The following is a 13158-nucleotide window of genomic DNA, read 5'->3' on the forward strand; positions in this document are numbered from 1 at the left end:
CCAGTGGCCAGTGGGTTCCCAGGGTCAGGTCACATGGGATGGAGAACTGCCCATAACAAGCAGGGCCGACCCCAGGCTGGGCATATCGATTATCTTAGTGCCCCTGAGCCCTGTATGCTGGCTCAGCCTCTGGGTACAGGAGCAGGGCTGGGTGGGGCCCCTTGTTCCCTCTCTCTGAGATTTGTCCCCTCTGTGTTTCTCTCCTCAGGGTAAATTCATTCGTATCAACTTTGATGTCAATGGCTACATCGTTGGTGCCAACATTGAGACTTGTATCCTTACGGCTGACCGAATCAAGAGATGGGACATTGTGGGAGGTGGCAGCCCTCATAGAAGACAGGCTGCTTCCTGATTTCAGCACCTCCCCTCTGGGCCTTATTGTGTTAGCATTCGTGTGGCATTGGGACAATATTAAGAACAGCTGACCCACGAGGAGCTGACTAGAAATGTGACCCGGGGCTCAGAGGAGAGAACTGCTGAAAGTCATTAGTGGGCACCTGAGTGGTGGCCCCACGGTGGCTGCTGTTCTGTGTCTCCCTTGCCTGTGGCCTTTGTGGTGTTCTCTCTGTAGTACTGTCACTCAGTCCTCAGCAGAGTCCCTTTAAGCAGACATGGCTTTCCCAGTGTGAGCTGCACTTTAAGCCCAGCAGCCTCTTTGAAGGCAGGGTGGTTGGCTTTGCCCTGCTTTGCTGTTCTGTGCCTTGCTTCCTTCCTGGTGACATTCAGTTCCTTTTGATGGCGACAGGAGTAAGACAGGGGGTTGCCTTCCCTCCAGTGTGTGTGTGTGTGTGTGTGTGTGTGTGTGTGTGTGTGTGTGTCTCGTTCTTTAACATACTCAAAGATCTTTTGGAGAAATCTCGTGCTATCCGCCAAGCCAAGGATGAGCGAACCTTCCACATCTTCTACTACCTGCTGTCTGGGGCTGGAGAGCACCTGAAGAGTGAGTCAGGGCCCCCGCTGGGAGGGTCTGCTGTCACTGCTGGGAAATATATTTGGTTTGGGGAAGACTGTTGGGATTTTGTAAACCCCACCCCTCAGTTACCTAGCAACAACCAGATATACCCCACCCCTCTACCAGGTATGCTCCGCCCCAGTGACCTGACACTATAAAAGGGGCTGCTTGACCCCTAGAGGCTGAGGGCTTCTGTCTTCAGGCAGAGCTTCAGCCTCAGAGCTTTGCCCAGTTATAGAAATGCTGGTTGTATCTGCTGAGTCAGCAGAGTGGTCCTGGGTGATCACATCCCCAAGTCTTGGCTGTCACAGTATTGCCTGGAGCCTGTGAGTCTCATACCTCACTGACCATTCATTGCCTTTCTTCTTCCCCTCACAGCGGATCTCCTGTTGGAGCCATACAACAAATACCGCTTCCTGTCCAACGGGCATGTCACCATCCCTGGGCAGCAGGACAAGGACTTGTTCCAGGAGACAATGGAGGCCATGAGGATTATGAGCATCCCAGAGGATGAGCAGATGGGTAAGGCCAGGCCCTACTGTGGTAGAGGTTCTGAGACTGGCTGGTTTTTCCCTGGGCAACTTGAGGCAGATTCGAGGAAGTAGAAACTTCCTGTTGACTTTGGGGCTAGGGGTCCCTGTGTAATGGAAGGAAGTCTTTAAAGACTAGGCTTGAGGATCTGCTGGTGGTAACAGCAGCAAAGGAAACAGTCATCACCCTGTGAAGTGTGGAAGCGGCTGGCGGGCCAGAGGTGCTCTGTTCAGTGGCAGACACTATTTAAATCGATGAGTGTAACTGTGCCCCAATAAAGGTATTTATAAAAACAGGCAATGGGCCGTGAGCCAGAAGCATGTTCTTACTGTAGGTTCAGAACATGGGTCATGTGGTGGTGGTGTACTTCTTTAATCCCAGCACTTAAGAGGCAGAGACAGGTTGGATCTCTGAGTTTGAGGCCAGCCTGGTCTACAGATCGAGTTCCAGGACAGCCAGGGCTGTTACACAGAAAAACCTTTCCTCAAAAAGGAAAAAAAAAGAAAAGAAAAAGAGAGTTAAACATGTCATCAGACCTGGTGTCTGACTAGTGCTGTCAGGCCGAGGTATAGCAGAGACAAGCCATCCCGAGCAGTAGTGGGGCAGGTAGCCGCCACTTCAAGGCAAGGCCTCATATTCTGACACTCCAGGAAGTGCACTCCCCATGCTTAGCCAAGGATCTCTTGTGGACTGGCTGCCCACAGCTGTTGGGGGGCTTCCTCCAGCCTCTGTCTGCTCTGACCTGTTTTTCCTAAAAACCAAAGGCTTGCTGCGGGTCATCTCTGGAGTCCTTCAGCTTGGCAACATTGTCTTCAAGAAGGAAAGGAACACTGACCAGGCGTCCATGCCAGATAACACAGGTAACACCAGGCTCTCATCTGAGCGGAGGGTGTGCTGTGCTCAGGGGAGAATCCAGAAATTCCAAACCTTCCTCTCTTTAATGCTGTTGTTTGTGGTTATGTAGCCCGGTCAGTTTTGTTTTTAAGTTTACAGGGTTTTCTTGAGTAGGAATTTCAGCTGTGTTGCTCAGACTGGCTGTGATCTTGAGGTATTCCTGCTCTTACCTGTCCTAGTAGCTGGGATTACAGCTGTGCATGGTTAAGCCTTCCTCCAGCTGTTTCCTTTGAACAGATGTGCGTAATCGCAGAAGGTACAGAGGCACACCTTTATACACAGCAGGTATCTGCCCAGTGAGATAGAGGACCTAGGGACCTTCTTTCCTGGCCTGAGTTTTGCTCACTTGTTTCTGAAACCAAACCGCTTATCTTGGTGCTAAAAACCATTTCTCCTCGAGGAACAAAGTAACCCGAGTTTCATCCTTGCAGAGGTCAGGATGTGACACCATATAACTCACCTCACTCAGCTACCACCGTTTCCTGTTTGTCTTACTGAGTCTCACAGCACTGTCTGTACTTGCAGTCTCCTAAAAACATTCATTGTGGGTTGTGTGGCTTTGTACTGGATACTTCTGTGGGACTACACATTGCTGGGCTTCAGGTAGGCCTGTCACTTGAAGGCCTGGTTTTGGATAGAGACCTATGTTAACACGAGTTGAGGCCTGCTTCGGAGTTGTAGGCCTGCACTGCGACTAGCTTTTTTGCCTTTGCACCTTCTGTGCTTACAGGCTACATGTGGGTTCAATTAAACCACTTCTCACCCCTGCCTTATTTTTTGAACTTGTCAGCTGCTCAGAAGGTGTGCCACCTCCTGGGAATCAATGTGACCGATTTCACCAGAGGCATCCTTACCCCGCGCATCAAGGTGGGCAGAGACTATGTGCAGAAGGCACAGACTAAAGAGCAGGTATGTTGTGTGTCTCTCTGTGTGCACTGCCTGGGCATTTCCTGGGAAGATGAATGTTGTTGCAGCCGCGCAGTGGGAGGCCTGCTTTGGGCTGCCATGCCCAAGTCCACCTTTGGGAAGTGCTGCCTTTAGGCTGCTAGGTATCCAAGATGACACCACACCCTGCTTCTGCTTAAAACGAGGCCTTACTGTTTCTGTGGTGTGGCTCCTGGTGCCAGCAATGGCCCCATCATCTTTGGAACTCAGGCCAAGTGACTGTTTCTCTACCACCTGCTGCCTTGCTACATGTGCTGAGAGACAAGCAGGGTCTTTACCATCTGTGCCAAGCAAGTGTGCTTGTCATTCTTGGGCCTGGTGCCCTCGAAGGCCAGACTTCCTCCTCCTTCAGCTTTATCCATGGCTCTGGTCATGGGGTTTTATGGCGCCAGCTCTTGGAAGATGGCATGATCAGGGCTTTTCCTAAAGATCTCACTGCATAGCTGTGAGCCTGTGGCTGCTCCTGGGAAGGGCAACAGTAGAAAGGACAAGAATGTTGTTTTCAAAAGCTAATGTTCCTACTTGCTGCCAACTCTTCATGTCCATAAGAATTAACAAGAACGTTTGATTTCTTCCCAATTAAAAAATGCTACAAAAATGCTTCAGAAAATACAACAAAGTCAGAAGAAGCAACAGTGTTTATCGTCTTACCCATGAGGATTATTATTTCCTTCACACTCTTTTTAACTTAGTTTCAATTCTGGTTTTTTATTGTGGAGCTTTGGAAACATGTTTAACAATAGAATGGCCCCTCTGTACCTGTCCCAAGGAACTTGAACAGATCTAGTCTTGATCAGTCTTTACCCTCCTTCTCACCAGTGCTATTTTGAAGCAGGTCTTGGGATGTTACCCCTTTTGTAAATACTTTTTGGAACTGTTGTATTAACACAGGTCTCTGCAGATATCTGGGTCCACTGCTGTGGGGCGGCATGGAGATATTACAGCTGTCACTGTACAATGAGGATCTGGGATGCTTCCCATCTTCATTGCCTAGGCTGTTTCTCTGGGGAAAGCTTCACAGTGAAGTCACTGGGGCAGAGGCACATGGCTTTCAGACTTTTATCTAACCTTTGTGTCCCGGATGTTGTCCCTAGGCTGACTTTGCCATTGAAGCTTTGGCCAAGGCTACCTATGAGCGGATGTTCCGCTGGCTAGTGCTTCGCATCAACAAAGCTCTGGACAAGACCAAGAGGCAGGGCGCCTCATTTATCGGGATCCTGGACATTGCTGGCTTCGAGATCTTTGATGTAAGCTCTGGACTTCACACTCCCAGGCTTCCCCCTTGGCCTTTTGGTTGCCATCTCCTTGGGTCCTGAGTATTTTTTTGTCAGGGTCCCATTAGCTGCTCAGACTGACAATCTTGTTTGCACCAGAACCCTGTTGGTGTGTGTTAAACAACACAGGTGCAGGCCCGTGGCCAGCCAGCAGGTTTAGAGGGGCTCGCCTCTGAGGTCAAGCTTCTGGAGACCTCACGAGCAAATGCGCCTGATGGCCTGTTCTCCCAGCCTGAGTTTGCACTTTGAGATCACACGTTGTTCCTGTTCATAAAGTCTTTGAGATCCAGTAGGAAAAGCTGGTGAGATCCTACAGCTGCTGCTTACAGTAGACCTCAAAGAAGCCAAGAGCTTAGATTGGGAAACTCAGTCTTCAGTTGTTACTAATTTCTCACAGAAGTGTTGTAGCTTTTTCCCTCGTGGCTTGGGTGTAGTGCGCAGCCACAGTGGTAGCAGCAGAGTCCCAGAGACCTGTTGCTGTCACTTTTTGTTCATCTCAGTGTCAGAGTTGTTGGAGAGGAAGCCTACAGCTAATCCCTATTCACAAGTAGCACAGATGTATTTCCACATCCTTGTGTTTTGATTAACATAGTCAACAAAACACTTTTCTTGCTAAGTCTCTTTGTTTGTCTCATAACTTGATCTGAGCAGGGCTTTGTCAGCCTGCTAGAGAGCGCAGCTGTCCTCAGAAGGCAGAGACTTCCTGCTGTGGGGTAGGGCACATGCAGGGCAGATCCTGGCTGCTGCCTAGGGGCAGGGCTTGGAGGTGTCACAGTGAACCTTCCCCACACTTTCCTTCCCTGTGGTCCTGGGTCCTCAGTAGGAGGGACCTCTCTGATCCTTTTTTTCGTCCTGCAGCTGAACTCCTTTGAGCAACTGTGCATCAACTACACCAACGAGAAGCTGCAGCAGCTGTTCAACCACACCATGTTCATCCTGGAGCAGGAGGAGTACCAGAGAGAGGGCATCGAGTGGAACTTCATTGACTTCGGCCTCGACCTGCAGCCTTGCATCGACCTCATTGAGAAGCCGGTAAGAGCCACACTGGTCTGGCTGGCTCCTCACTCCTCTCTGCAATGCCTGCTCTACACCTGTAGACCCTGCTGGTTGTGGGTATCTAGTTTTCCTGCTGTCTGTGTTGTCTGGAGAGCTCAGAGCCCAGGCCCTCATCCAAGATGCCCTGATCGAATGGTGATGAGACCGGGCAGAGCATTCTATTTTCCTTAGAGACAGCAGATGCTGACCAGTTTGTCTTAAAGAAACAGCATGCTTTTGTGGAGTAAGATTTCCCCCACCCCCACTTGTATATAGCACAGAACTGTGCAGCCATTCACATAAAACCCAGCTTCAGTCTGCTTGAGACCAACATAGCCACACAACATTTATTTCATGGCCTTGATTGTTGAGATGGTTGGGGCTAAAAGAAACGTACTCCTTAAATCCAACCATATTTATAGCTCTTGTTAGATGGAGTTTAGGGCACCCGGTTGGGCTTTTGAGTTTGTGCACTGTATTATTGAAGCCTGACCTGTTTCTGTCTCTGGGTCAACTCCTGAATTTAGTTGCATGATCTAATTGTAGTATCCTGGACATTGAGTCACGTAGACTATCAGAAGGCCCAGGAGAAAGTCTGAGCACTTTGAAACAGTGTCAGCAGCAGTGGGACATGGAATGTGTACTTTGATGCTGACCTTTCAAGGTTTTGTTTTTGTTTTTTCCTTAATTGAATCTACAGTTGTTAGGACCCTACCTGGCTCCAAAATGTCAGACACTTGCCGAGGTGTTGGGGTAGCCATTTCTTAGAAGGTTTCTCCTCTTTTAGACCCTTATTTCCTCATTAAGCTGTGGTGTAGTCACAGTGTGGGGGCCAGGGCTTGGGTAGGGGACCTTTAGTCCAGGGACAGTCACTTTGGCAGCCTCTGAGCACCCTGAAACTCTACTTAGGGGCTGTGGCTATGGAGATGTGCATTTGTCAATCTCACTGGGGCTTCACTAGTGACTCTCACTGCTGAGTAACTGTTACAGTGTGCCATCTCTCGGCCATAGCCCAGAGTCTAGATGTGTTTTAAAACAGAGTTCTTTACTCAGGTCCTGATCTCTAATGACACAATTTTTCCCTTTTGGAGAATGCCAGTCCTCTGTGTTAGAATCCTGAGGATTCACACACCAACCCTGGATCCTCCCCTGGGAGGTGTAGCTCCATACCCTGCTCACCCTGTTCCCTGCTCTCCTTTCTCTAGGCGGGTCCCCCAGGCATCCTGGCCCTGTTAGATGAGGAGTGCTGGTTTCCTAAAGCCACAGACAAGAGCTTCGTGGAGAAGGTGGTGCAGGAGCAAGGCACACACCCCAAGTTCCAGAAGCCCAAGCAACTGAAGGACAAGGCTGATTTCTGCATCATCCACTATGCCGGCAAGGTGAGGCAGCCAGAGAAGGATGGGGATGTGGCCCAGGCAGTTTCTGATGATGCGTGGTATACGTAATAAGTAGTAAGCCTGCACGTGGCTTTCAGAGCCCCTTTACTCAGGCCTAGCTGTGGTGTTGGAGACTTATAGAATATGGTTGGGGTGTCAGTAATGTAATGTGTTTTAGGGGTGAAGGGGCTGGAGTTGAAATGGAGCTGAGTGACTTTGGGGCGATGTGCTTAATCTCTTTGAGCTTCGTCTCCGGATCTGGGAGCAGACAGAAATGAAGTGAGCTCCTGTGGGTCAGTACTTCAGGGCAAGGCTTCTTGGCCTCTAGCAGCCCGGTTGTCTTTACTGTGACCTGTGCTTCTGCAGTGTTGAGCAGCACCCCAGTTTTCTCCTGAAGGAATTCTGGCTGTAGCACCCACACACCGTCTCCAGGCATTGCCCGTTGTGCTCTACTGCAGGGGAAGGGAGTTGTTCCTGCTGTAGATTCAGCCATTGTCATCACAGCTGGTGTGGGGTAGAGCTGCGCTCGGCCCTTGGCTAGGACTCAGTGTGTGTGCCTCTGGGCCTCAGCCTAACGTAGTTTATGCTGACCCTGAAGCTGCTCTTTGCAGTCTTCAGTACTGGCTGGGGCGTACTGTCTGGACCGTTGTCACCTCTTCCATACTCCCCGGGCCTGTGTTGTCTGCATCTCCTGTAAAGCCCGTGTGCTTCCTACGGCCGCCGAAGCAACTCTCTTGAAATTTCCCCCCAAAATACAGTAAAACCCAAAGCACTGTTTACACAGCTGCCCTCGGGAGGCTTCCTGGCATGTTCCCTCCCACCTCCCATCAGGGCCCAGCTCCCAACGCAGAAACTCACAGCTGCTTCCACCGAATGATGTATCCCACGGAAGGTGGGGCACTGCCACCCAGGGTCTGACCAATGAAATTAACTGTGCCATGTCTGTGCCCGGGGGGTGCGCTGCCTAGCACCCACTCTGGAGTGCCATTTTACAGCATGTATGTCCTGGTCTTAGGACAAAGGAACTCCATCCTGTTCCTCAGTGACAGCCGCTGCCATGTGGGCTAGAGAGAGGGAGGCCAAGGTGCCTGATGTGCCTGTATTGTTCCAGGACCTTCTACAATGGCCGTGGGACTTGTGCTATTGAGAATGTATTTGAAAGAGGTTAGAGCAATGCGTGCAGTTATAGAAAATGTGGGTGTTCTGAAAGGGCAAGAAAATGCAGAAGTGACTTGCCTTATGACTACAGAGAAATGTTAGTTAACAGAGTCTGTTCTGAGGTGGACATGAAAAGGACTTTTGCTGTGTTCCTACTACTTTAAAGACAGCAGCATTCTTTGGCTAGCTGTGACATCAATCCCTCAGCCATCCCTCACTAGCTTGTTGTTGACCTTAATGGCTGGCTTCTGTTTGCACCCCCTCAGAGAGTGTCTTGTCAGTACTTGTTGCCTCTGTCCCATGTCACTTGGTTCTTGGAATGGCAGTACCAGGCCAGAGGGAGTAACTCCTGACCGGTCTCTGCGTCCCCCAGGTGGATTATAAAGCGGACGAGTGGCTGATGAAGAACATGGACCCTCTGAACGACAACATCGCCACGCTGCTTCACCAGTCCTCGGACAAGTTCGTCTCTGAGCTGTGGAAGGATGGTACGCCCTTTGCCCTCCAGCCTTGCCTCACACTGGGCCTGTCCTTCCTCCCAGTCACCATACAAAGGACCACGACACCCACTGGTCAGGTGTCTTTTGTCCTCTGTGACTCTTATTAGGAAGATCTGTCTGCATTGAAAGGAACAGTTTGCCCCAAACAGCACCATAGCCATCTCCAGGGTAGAGGGTTTCAGAATTTGCTGGCTCTCTGGCCACGCAGCCAGGCACCTTCCATAGGGAGCCAGCCTTAACCTCACAGCTTCCCTGCACTTCTCTCTGTCCCCCTTAGGAGACTGGCTGCCTTGAAGTTGTTCTTTTTCTGTCTCTCATTTTCCCCTCTCCTCTGCCTGGGTCTTGCTTTAACCTCTCTGTTGCAGAGATGCAGAACACTCAGAGAGCCTATTTCTATCGCCGCTTTCCCCTTCTCCACCTAGAATCAGGTGACTGGCTGCCTGCACTGGGGTCTCTTGTGTGCCATACCCAGGGCTGTGTACGTTTTGCACGTTTCTGTCTTACTTTCCTTACCCCATGGTTCCTCCTGCCTGGCCATGCCTGTTTCCTGTGCTGCCCTGGGCTCCTGTCCTCAGTGTGCCTGGCACAGGCCTCCAATAGAAAGCCAGGTTTCTGAGGGATTGGGTTGGGATATTAGAAGTTTCAAACCTAGGGAAACCATGAAACAAACCAACCAACCAACCAACCAACCAACCAACCAACCAACCAACCAACCCTTGGCTTTCTTAGAGCGCCCCCTAGAGGCCGTCTTCTGCTTGCACCTGCAGCTGTGTCTTGCATGAGGTTCAGGTGCCTTGTGTGCTGCTGTGTGTCTAGCTGAGGGGTAGCAGTTATGATCCTTCAGCAGTTATTCAGAGAACACTAGCCACATAGGTCAGCAGCAGAATACATGGCCAGTTGTCATGGGGCCACATTCCCCTTCTCTCAGACCCAAGTGTTCCTCTAGCCACTCGCCCCCAGGCTTTGGAGGCCAGCTAGACAGGCCCCGTGGCGGGGTCCAGAAGTCAGATGGCTTGCAAGCTCCTCTGTGGCTTCCATTTTAAGCTATATTTCATTTCAGTTTTTAATAAACTTGTCCTCATGTAAGTAAGACTGCCCTGGTCACACAGGAGTAGAAACTGGCCTTTGCCCCAGAACCTATAACCCGTATCTGGTGACAGCAGCCTCCAGGTTTAATGCTCACTCTTGATCTATACTGATACCAGTGACTACTGCTTGGATTTGGTTGATGTGTTTTTGTTGTTACCTTGGAGAAACAGTTCACCTCAGGGCTGCGGGGCGTGAGCCAGACAGATAGGAGCCATGTCTTTTAGGGTTGGTCTAGAGGATAAAGAGCATACGTGTTCCAGGAGGACCCTTAGGAATACTGTGGGCAGCACCCAGGTACCATGTAATACTGCATACGTGTTCCAGGAGGACCCTTAGGAATACTGTGGGCAGCACCCAGGTACCATGTAATACTGCATACGTGTTCCAGGAGGACCCTTAGGAATACTGTGGGCAGCACTGGGGTTTCAGACTTGTTTCTAACACTGCCATGGACTGTCCCGGCACCTGCTTTCGAGGTCTCTGCTGGGGGAAGACCATATGTCATGAGTCCTGATCCTGTCTATGATGGCAGAGCATATTCAGACATGCCATTACTTGGCTCCAAAGGTCACTGTGAACTCAGATACTTTTTCAAAAATCTATACCCACAGGAATCTACATGTGCTAAGCCAGGGTTTAAGTCAGAGCCAACCTCAGGGAATTCTCTCAGTTCCAAACACATTTCCACCATGGAGTCAGCTCTGGATGGGCTTCCAGAGCTGGCTGGGGTAGGGGACATGAGCATAGGGTCATCCTTGGCAGTGCACTGGAGATGTGACTCAGTTCTTTGCTGTTGTCCCCTGTGCCTCCCTCCCAGGTCAGGTCTGTCCTATCCCGAGACCCTTGTGTGTCTTAGCTCAGAGCAGAAGGGTCCTGCAGCTCCATATGGCCTGTCCTCTTTGTCTTGACATCTGTTTCTCTTGTTGCTGACCCTTCAGTGTGGCATTGGCACTCACATTCATGCTTTTCACAGTGGATCGAATCATTGGCTTGGACCAGGTGGCCGGAATGTCTGAGACAGCACTGCCCGGTGCCTTCAAGACCCGCAAGGGCATGTTCCGTACCGTGGGGCAGCTGTACAAGGAGCAGCTGGCCAAGCTCATGGCCACACTGAGGAATACCAACCCCAACTTTGTCCGCTGCATCATTCCCAACCACGAGAAGAAGGTGCGGATGCTTGGCTGCAGCCCTAGCAGCAGGGCTCACCTACCCTTTCCTTTACTCATCAGCCCCTGGGTACAAGAGTGAGACTGTTTCTGTGTATTCTACTCTCCAGGCTGGCAAACTGGATCCACACTTGGTGCTGGACCAGTTGCGCTGCAATGGTGTCCTTGAGGGCATCCGAATCTGCCGCCAGGGCTTCCCCAACAGAGTGGTCTTCCAGGAGTTCCGGCAGAGGTGAGCTGGCGTAGGCTACATGTGTTGTAAGCCTCAGGTGCCGTTTCCTGAAGGGACCTTCAGCCGGGGCTGTGTTCACACGTATGAACAACGGGTTCTCTGCATCCTTCCTCAGTGCCCTGTGGGGAGATGGTTCCTAGTTTCAGTACCGCTACTGTCTCACCGACTTTTATGTTACGGTGATTAAAATACTAGGGCTGAGACAACTGAGAGAAGGCCAGGCTTATTTGGGGCTTATAGTTTAAGAGTAAGAATCCATTGCCATCCGGACAGGCAGCAGGCCTGTGCTGGCGTTGGAAGCTGAGATCTCACATCTCCAACTGTAAACAGAAAGCAGAACGAACTTGAAATGGCACCAAGTCTTTAAGCTCTCAAAACCCATCTCCAGTGATACACTTCCTCTCACAAGGTCACACTTGCTAAGCCTTCCAAACAGGGCTACCAGCGGAGACCTTAAATTTAAATGTCTGAGAATCAGTTCAGCACAACCACTTCTGTGAGGAGAGTTGCCCCATCTTGTCACTGGAAGGAATGTCACTTGTATGGATTCCATTTCCAGGGCTGGTGAGGGGCTGGTGCGCTGGGAGTGGCCAGATATGTGGTCACTGAAGGGACTTTATGAAGTGGCCAGATACATGGTCACTGAAGGGCTTCGTGGAGCAGGGTTGGAAGGTGCGGTAGCTTCTGCTGTCTGCAGGAACTCGTGCCTTGGACTTTATTTGTCTACTCACTGTTGAGTGCCGATTGCTACCATGATGTTGCCATCTATTCTTGGGGCTGATATTCGGTGTCCTGGGAACCTCTGAGCATACCAGCCCCTGGGTCCCAGATGGGGACTTGGTGGTTATCAGGGAACAAGCAGAGCCATAGCTCATGCCTGCTCTCAGTGTTCCAGTGTCCTTTCCCACTCTCTCCCTTGGTAGCTGTCTAGCCAAAGAAAGAGCAGGGTGTGGCTGGGCTGGGATTCCTTCTTTGAGCAGCACTACATCCCTGCTACACTAGCAGGGTGGCTTTGGGTTTTGATTAAGGTGTAGTCCACGCAGAAGTGAGGTAAGGACAGAATGACCAGCTTTTCTCTCCTCCCCCAGGTATGAGATCCTCACACCTAATTCCATCCCGAAGGGCTTCATGGATGGGAAGCAGGCGTGTGTGCTCATGGTGAGTCCTGCTGCAGTCCCTGGAGTGGGTACCTTTGGCTGTTGGGTCACAGCTGTTCACATGACAAGTATTCCGTGGCCATTTTGATCTGAAGAGGCCTGTGCTGTGTGGTCTCTGCTTGTGTTTATGTTCTGATTTTTCTTAGTGCCCTGAGGGGTTGCTCTCAAAGACCTTTAGTAGTCAGGGCTATGTTGGAACCAGGACAAACCCTAAGGACTAGGCCAAAGGAGATAGGATTCTGACAGGAGCAGCTCTGTTCTATTCAGGGGACAATTCTACTGCTTTCTTGGCCTGAGCCCCATATCCTCTGGTCCTGGGGCAGAAGGCAGGTGCAGCCACTCCTGAACCCCTGGGATGGCTGGGCTGAGGCAAGTCCTGGCCATTTCTCTCGGCGTGCAGAGTGGCACAGTCAGTGAAATGTTTCCTCCCTCTAGATCAAAGCCTTGGAGCTGGACAGCAACCTGTACCGCATCGGCCAGAGCAAAGTGTTCTTTCGGGCAGGAGTCCTAGCCCACCTGGAGGAAGAGCGGGACCTGAAGATCACCGATGTCATCATTGGCTTCCAGGCCTGCTGCAGGGGCTACCTGGCCAGGAAGTAAGTTGCAGGGACCCTTACCTCACTCCCCTCACTTGTGTTCCTACTGTTGAGGACAGTATTCAGCCGTGGTTGAAGGCCTCTGGAGCCTCGCAGAATCTGTCTGGCCCCTCTGCCTCCTGGATTTCTCTTGTCAGTGGGTATTTACAAAGGAGTCTAGAGGGCCATATGGGAGTCGGCCAACTGAGTTTTGACTGTCCCAAGTGTCTGTTTAGTTTAATTCACACCTTTTACCATACGGGGATGACACCCA

General features: G+C 50.9%; 1 protein-coding gene across 1 annotated transcript in view; it reads left to right on the forward strand.

Annotated features, from left to right (window-relative positions):
• Nucleotides 1–13158, forward strand: part of MYH9 (myosin heavy chain 9) — a 78706-nt gene that overhangs the window by 49380 nt on the left and 16168 nt on the right. The window contains exons 7-19 of the mRNA XM_080939143.1: nucleotides 209–272; nucleotides 842–940; nucleotides 1331–1474; nucleotides 2248–2343; nucleotides 3168–3286; nucleotides 4417–4569; nucleotides 5455–5628; nucleotides 6837–7010; nucleotides 8539–8653; nucleotides 10728–10921; nucleotides 11031–11152; nucleotides 12241–12310; nucleotides 12745–12905. Coding sequence (XP_080795269.1) covers nucleotides 209–272; nucleotides 842–940; nucleotides 1331–1474; nucleotides 2248–2343; nucleotides 3168–3286; nucleotides 4417–4569; nucleotides 5455–5628; nucleotides 6837–7010; nucleotides 8539–8653; nucleotides 10728–10921; nucleotides 11031–11152; nucleotides 12241–12310; nucleotides 12745–12905 — 1685 coding nt within the window. The remainder of the gene's footprint in view (nucleotides 1–208; nucleotides 273–841; nucleotides 941–1330; nucleotides 1475–2247; nucleotides 2344–3167; nucleotides 3287–4416; nucleotides 4570–5454; nucleotides 5629–6836; nucleotides 7011–8538; nucleotides 8654–10727; nucleotides 10922–11030; nucleotides 11153–12240; nucleotides 12311–12744; nucleotides 12906–13158) is intronic.

The sequence above is a fragment of the Micromys minutus genome (genome assembly GCF_963924665.1).
Source record: "Micromys minutus genome assembly, chromosome: 27".
Taxonomy (NCBI): domain Eukaryota; kingdom Metazoa; phylum Chordata; class Mammalia; order Rodentia; family Muridae; genus Micromys; species Micromys minutus.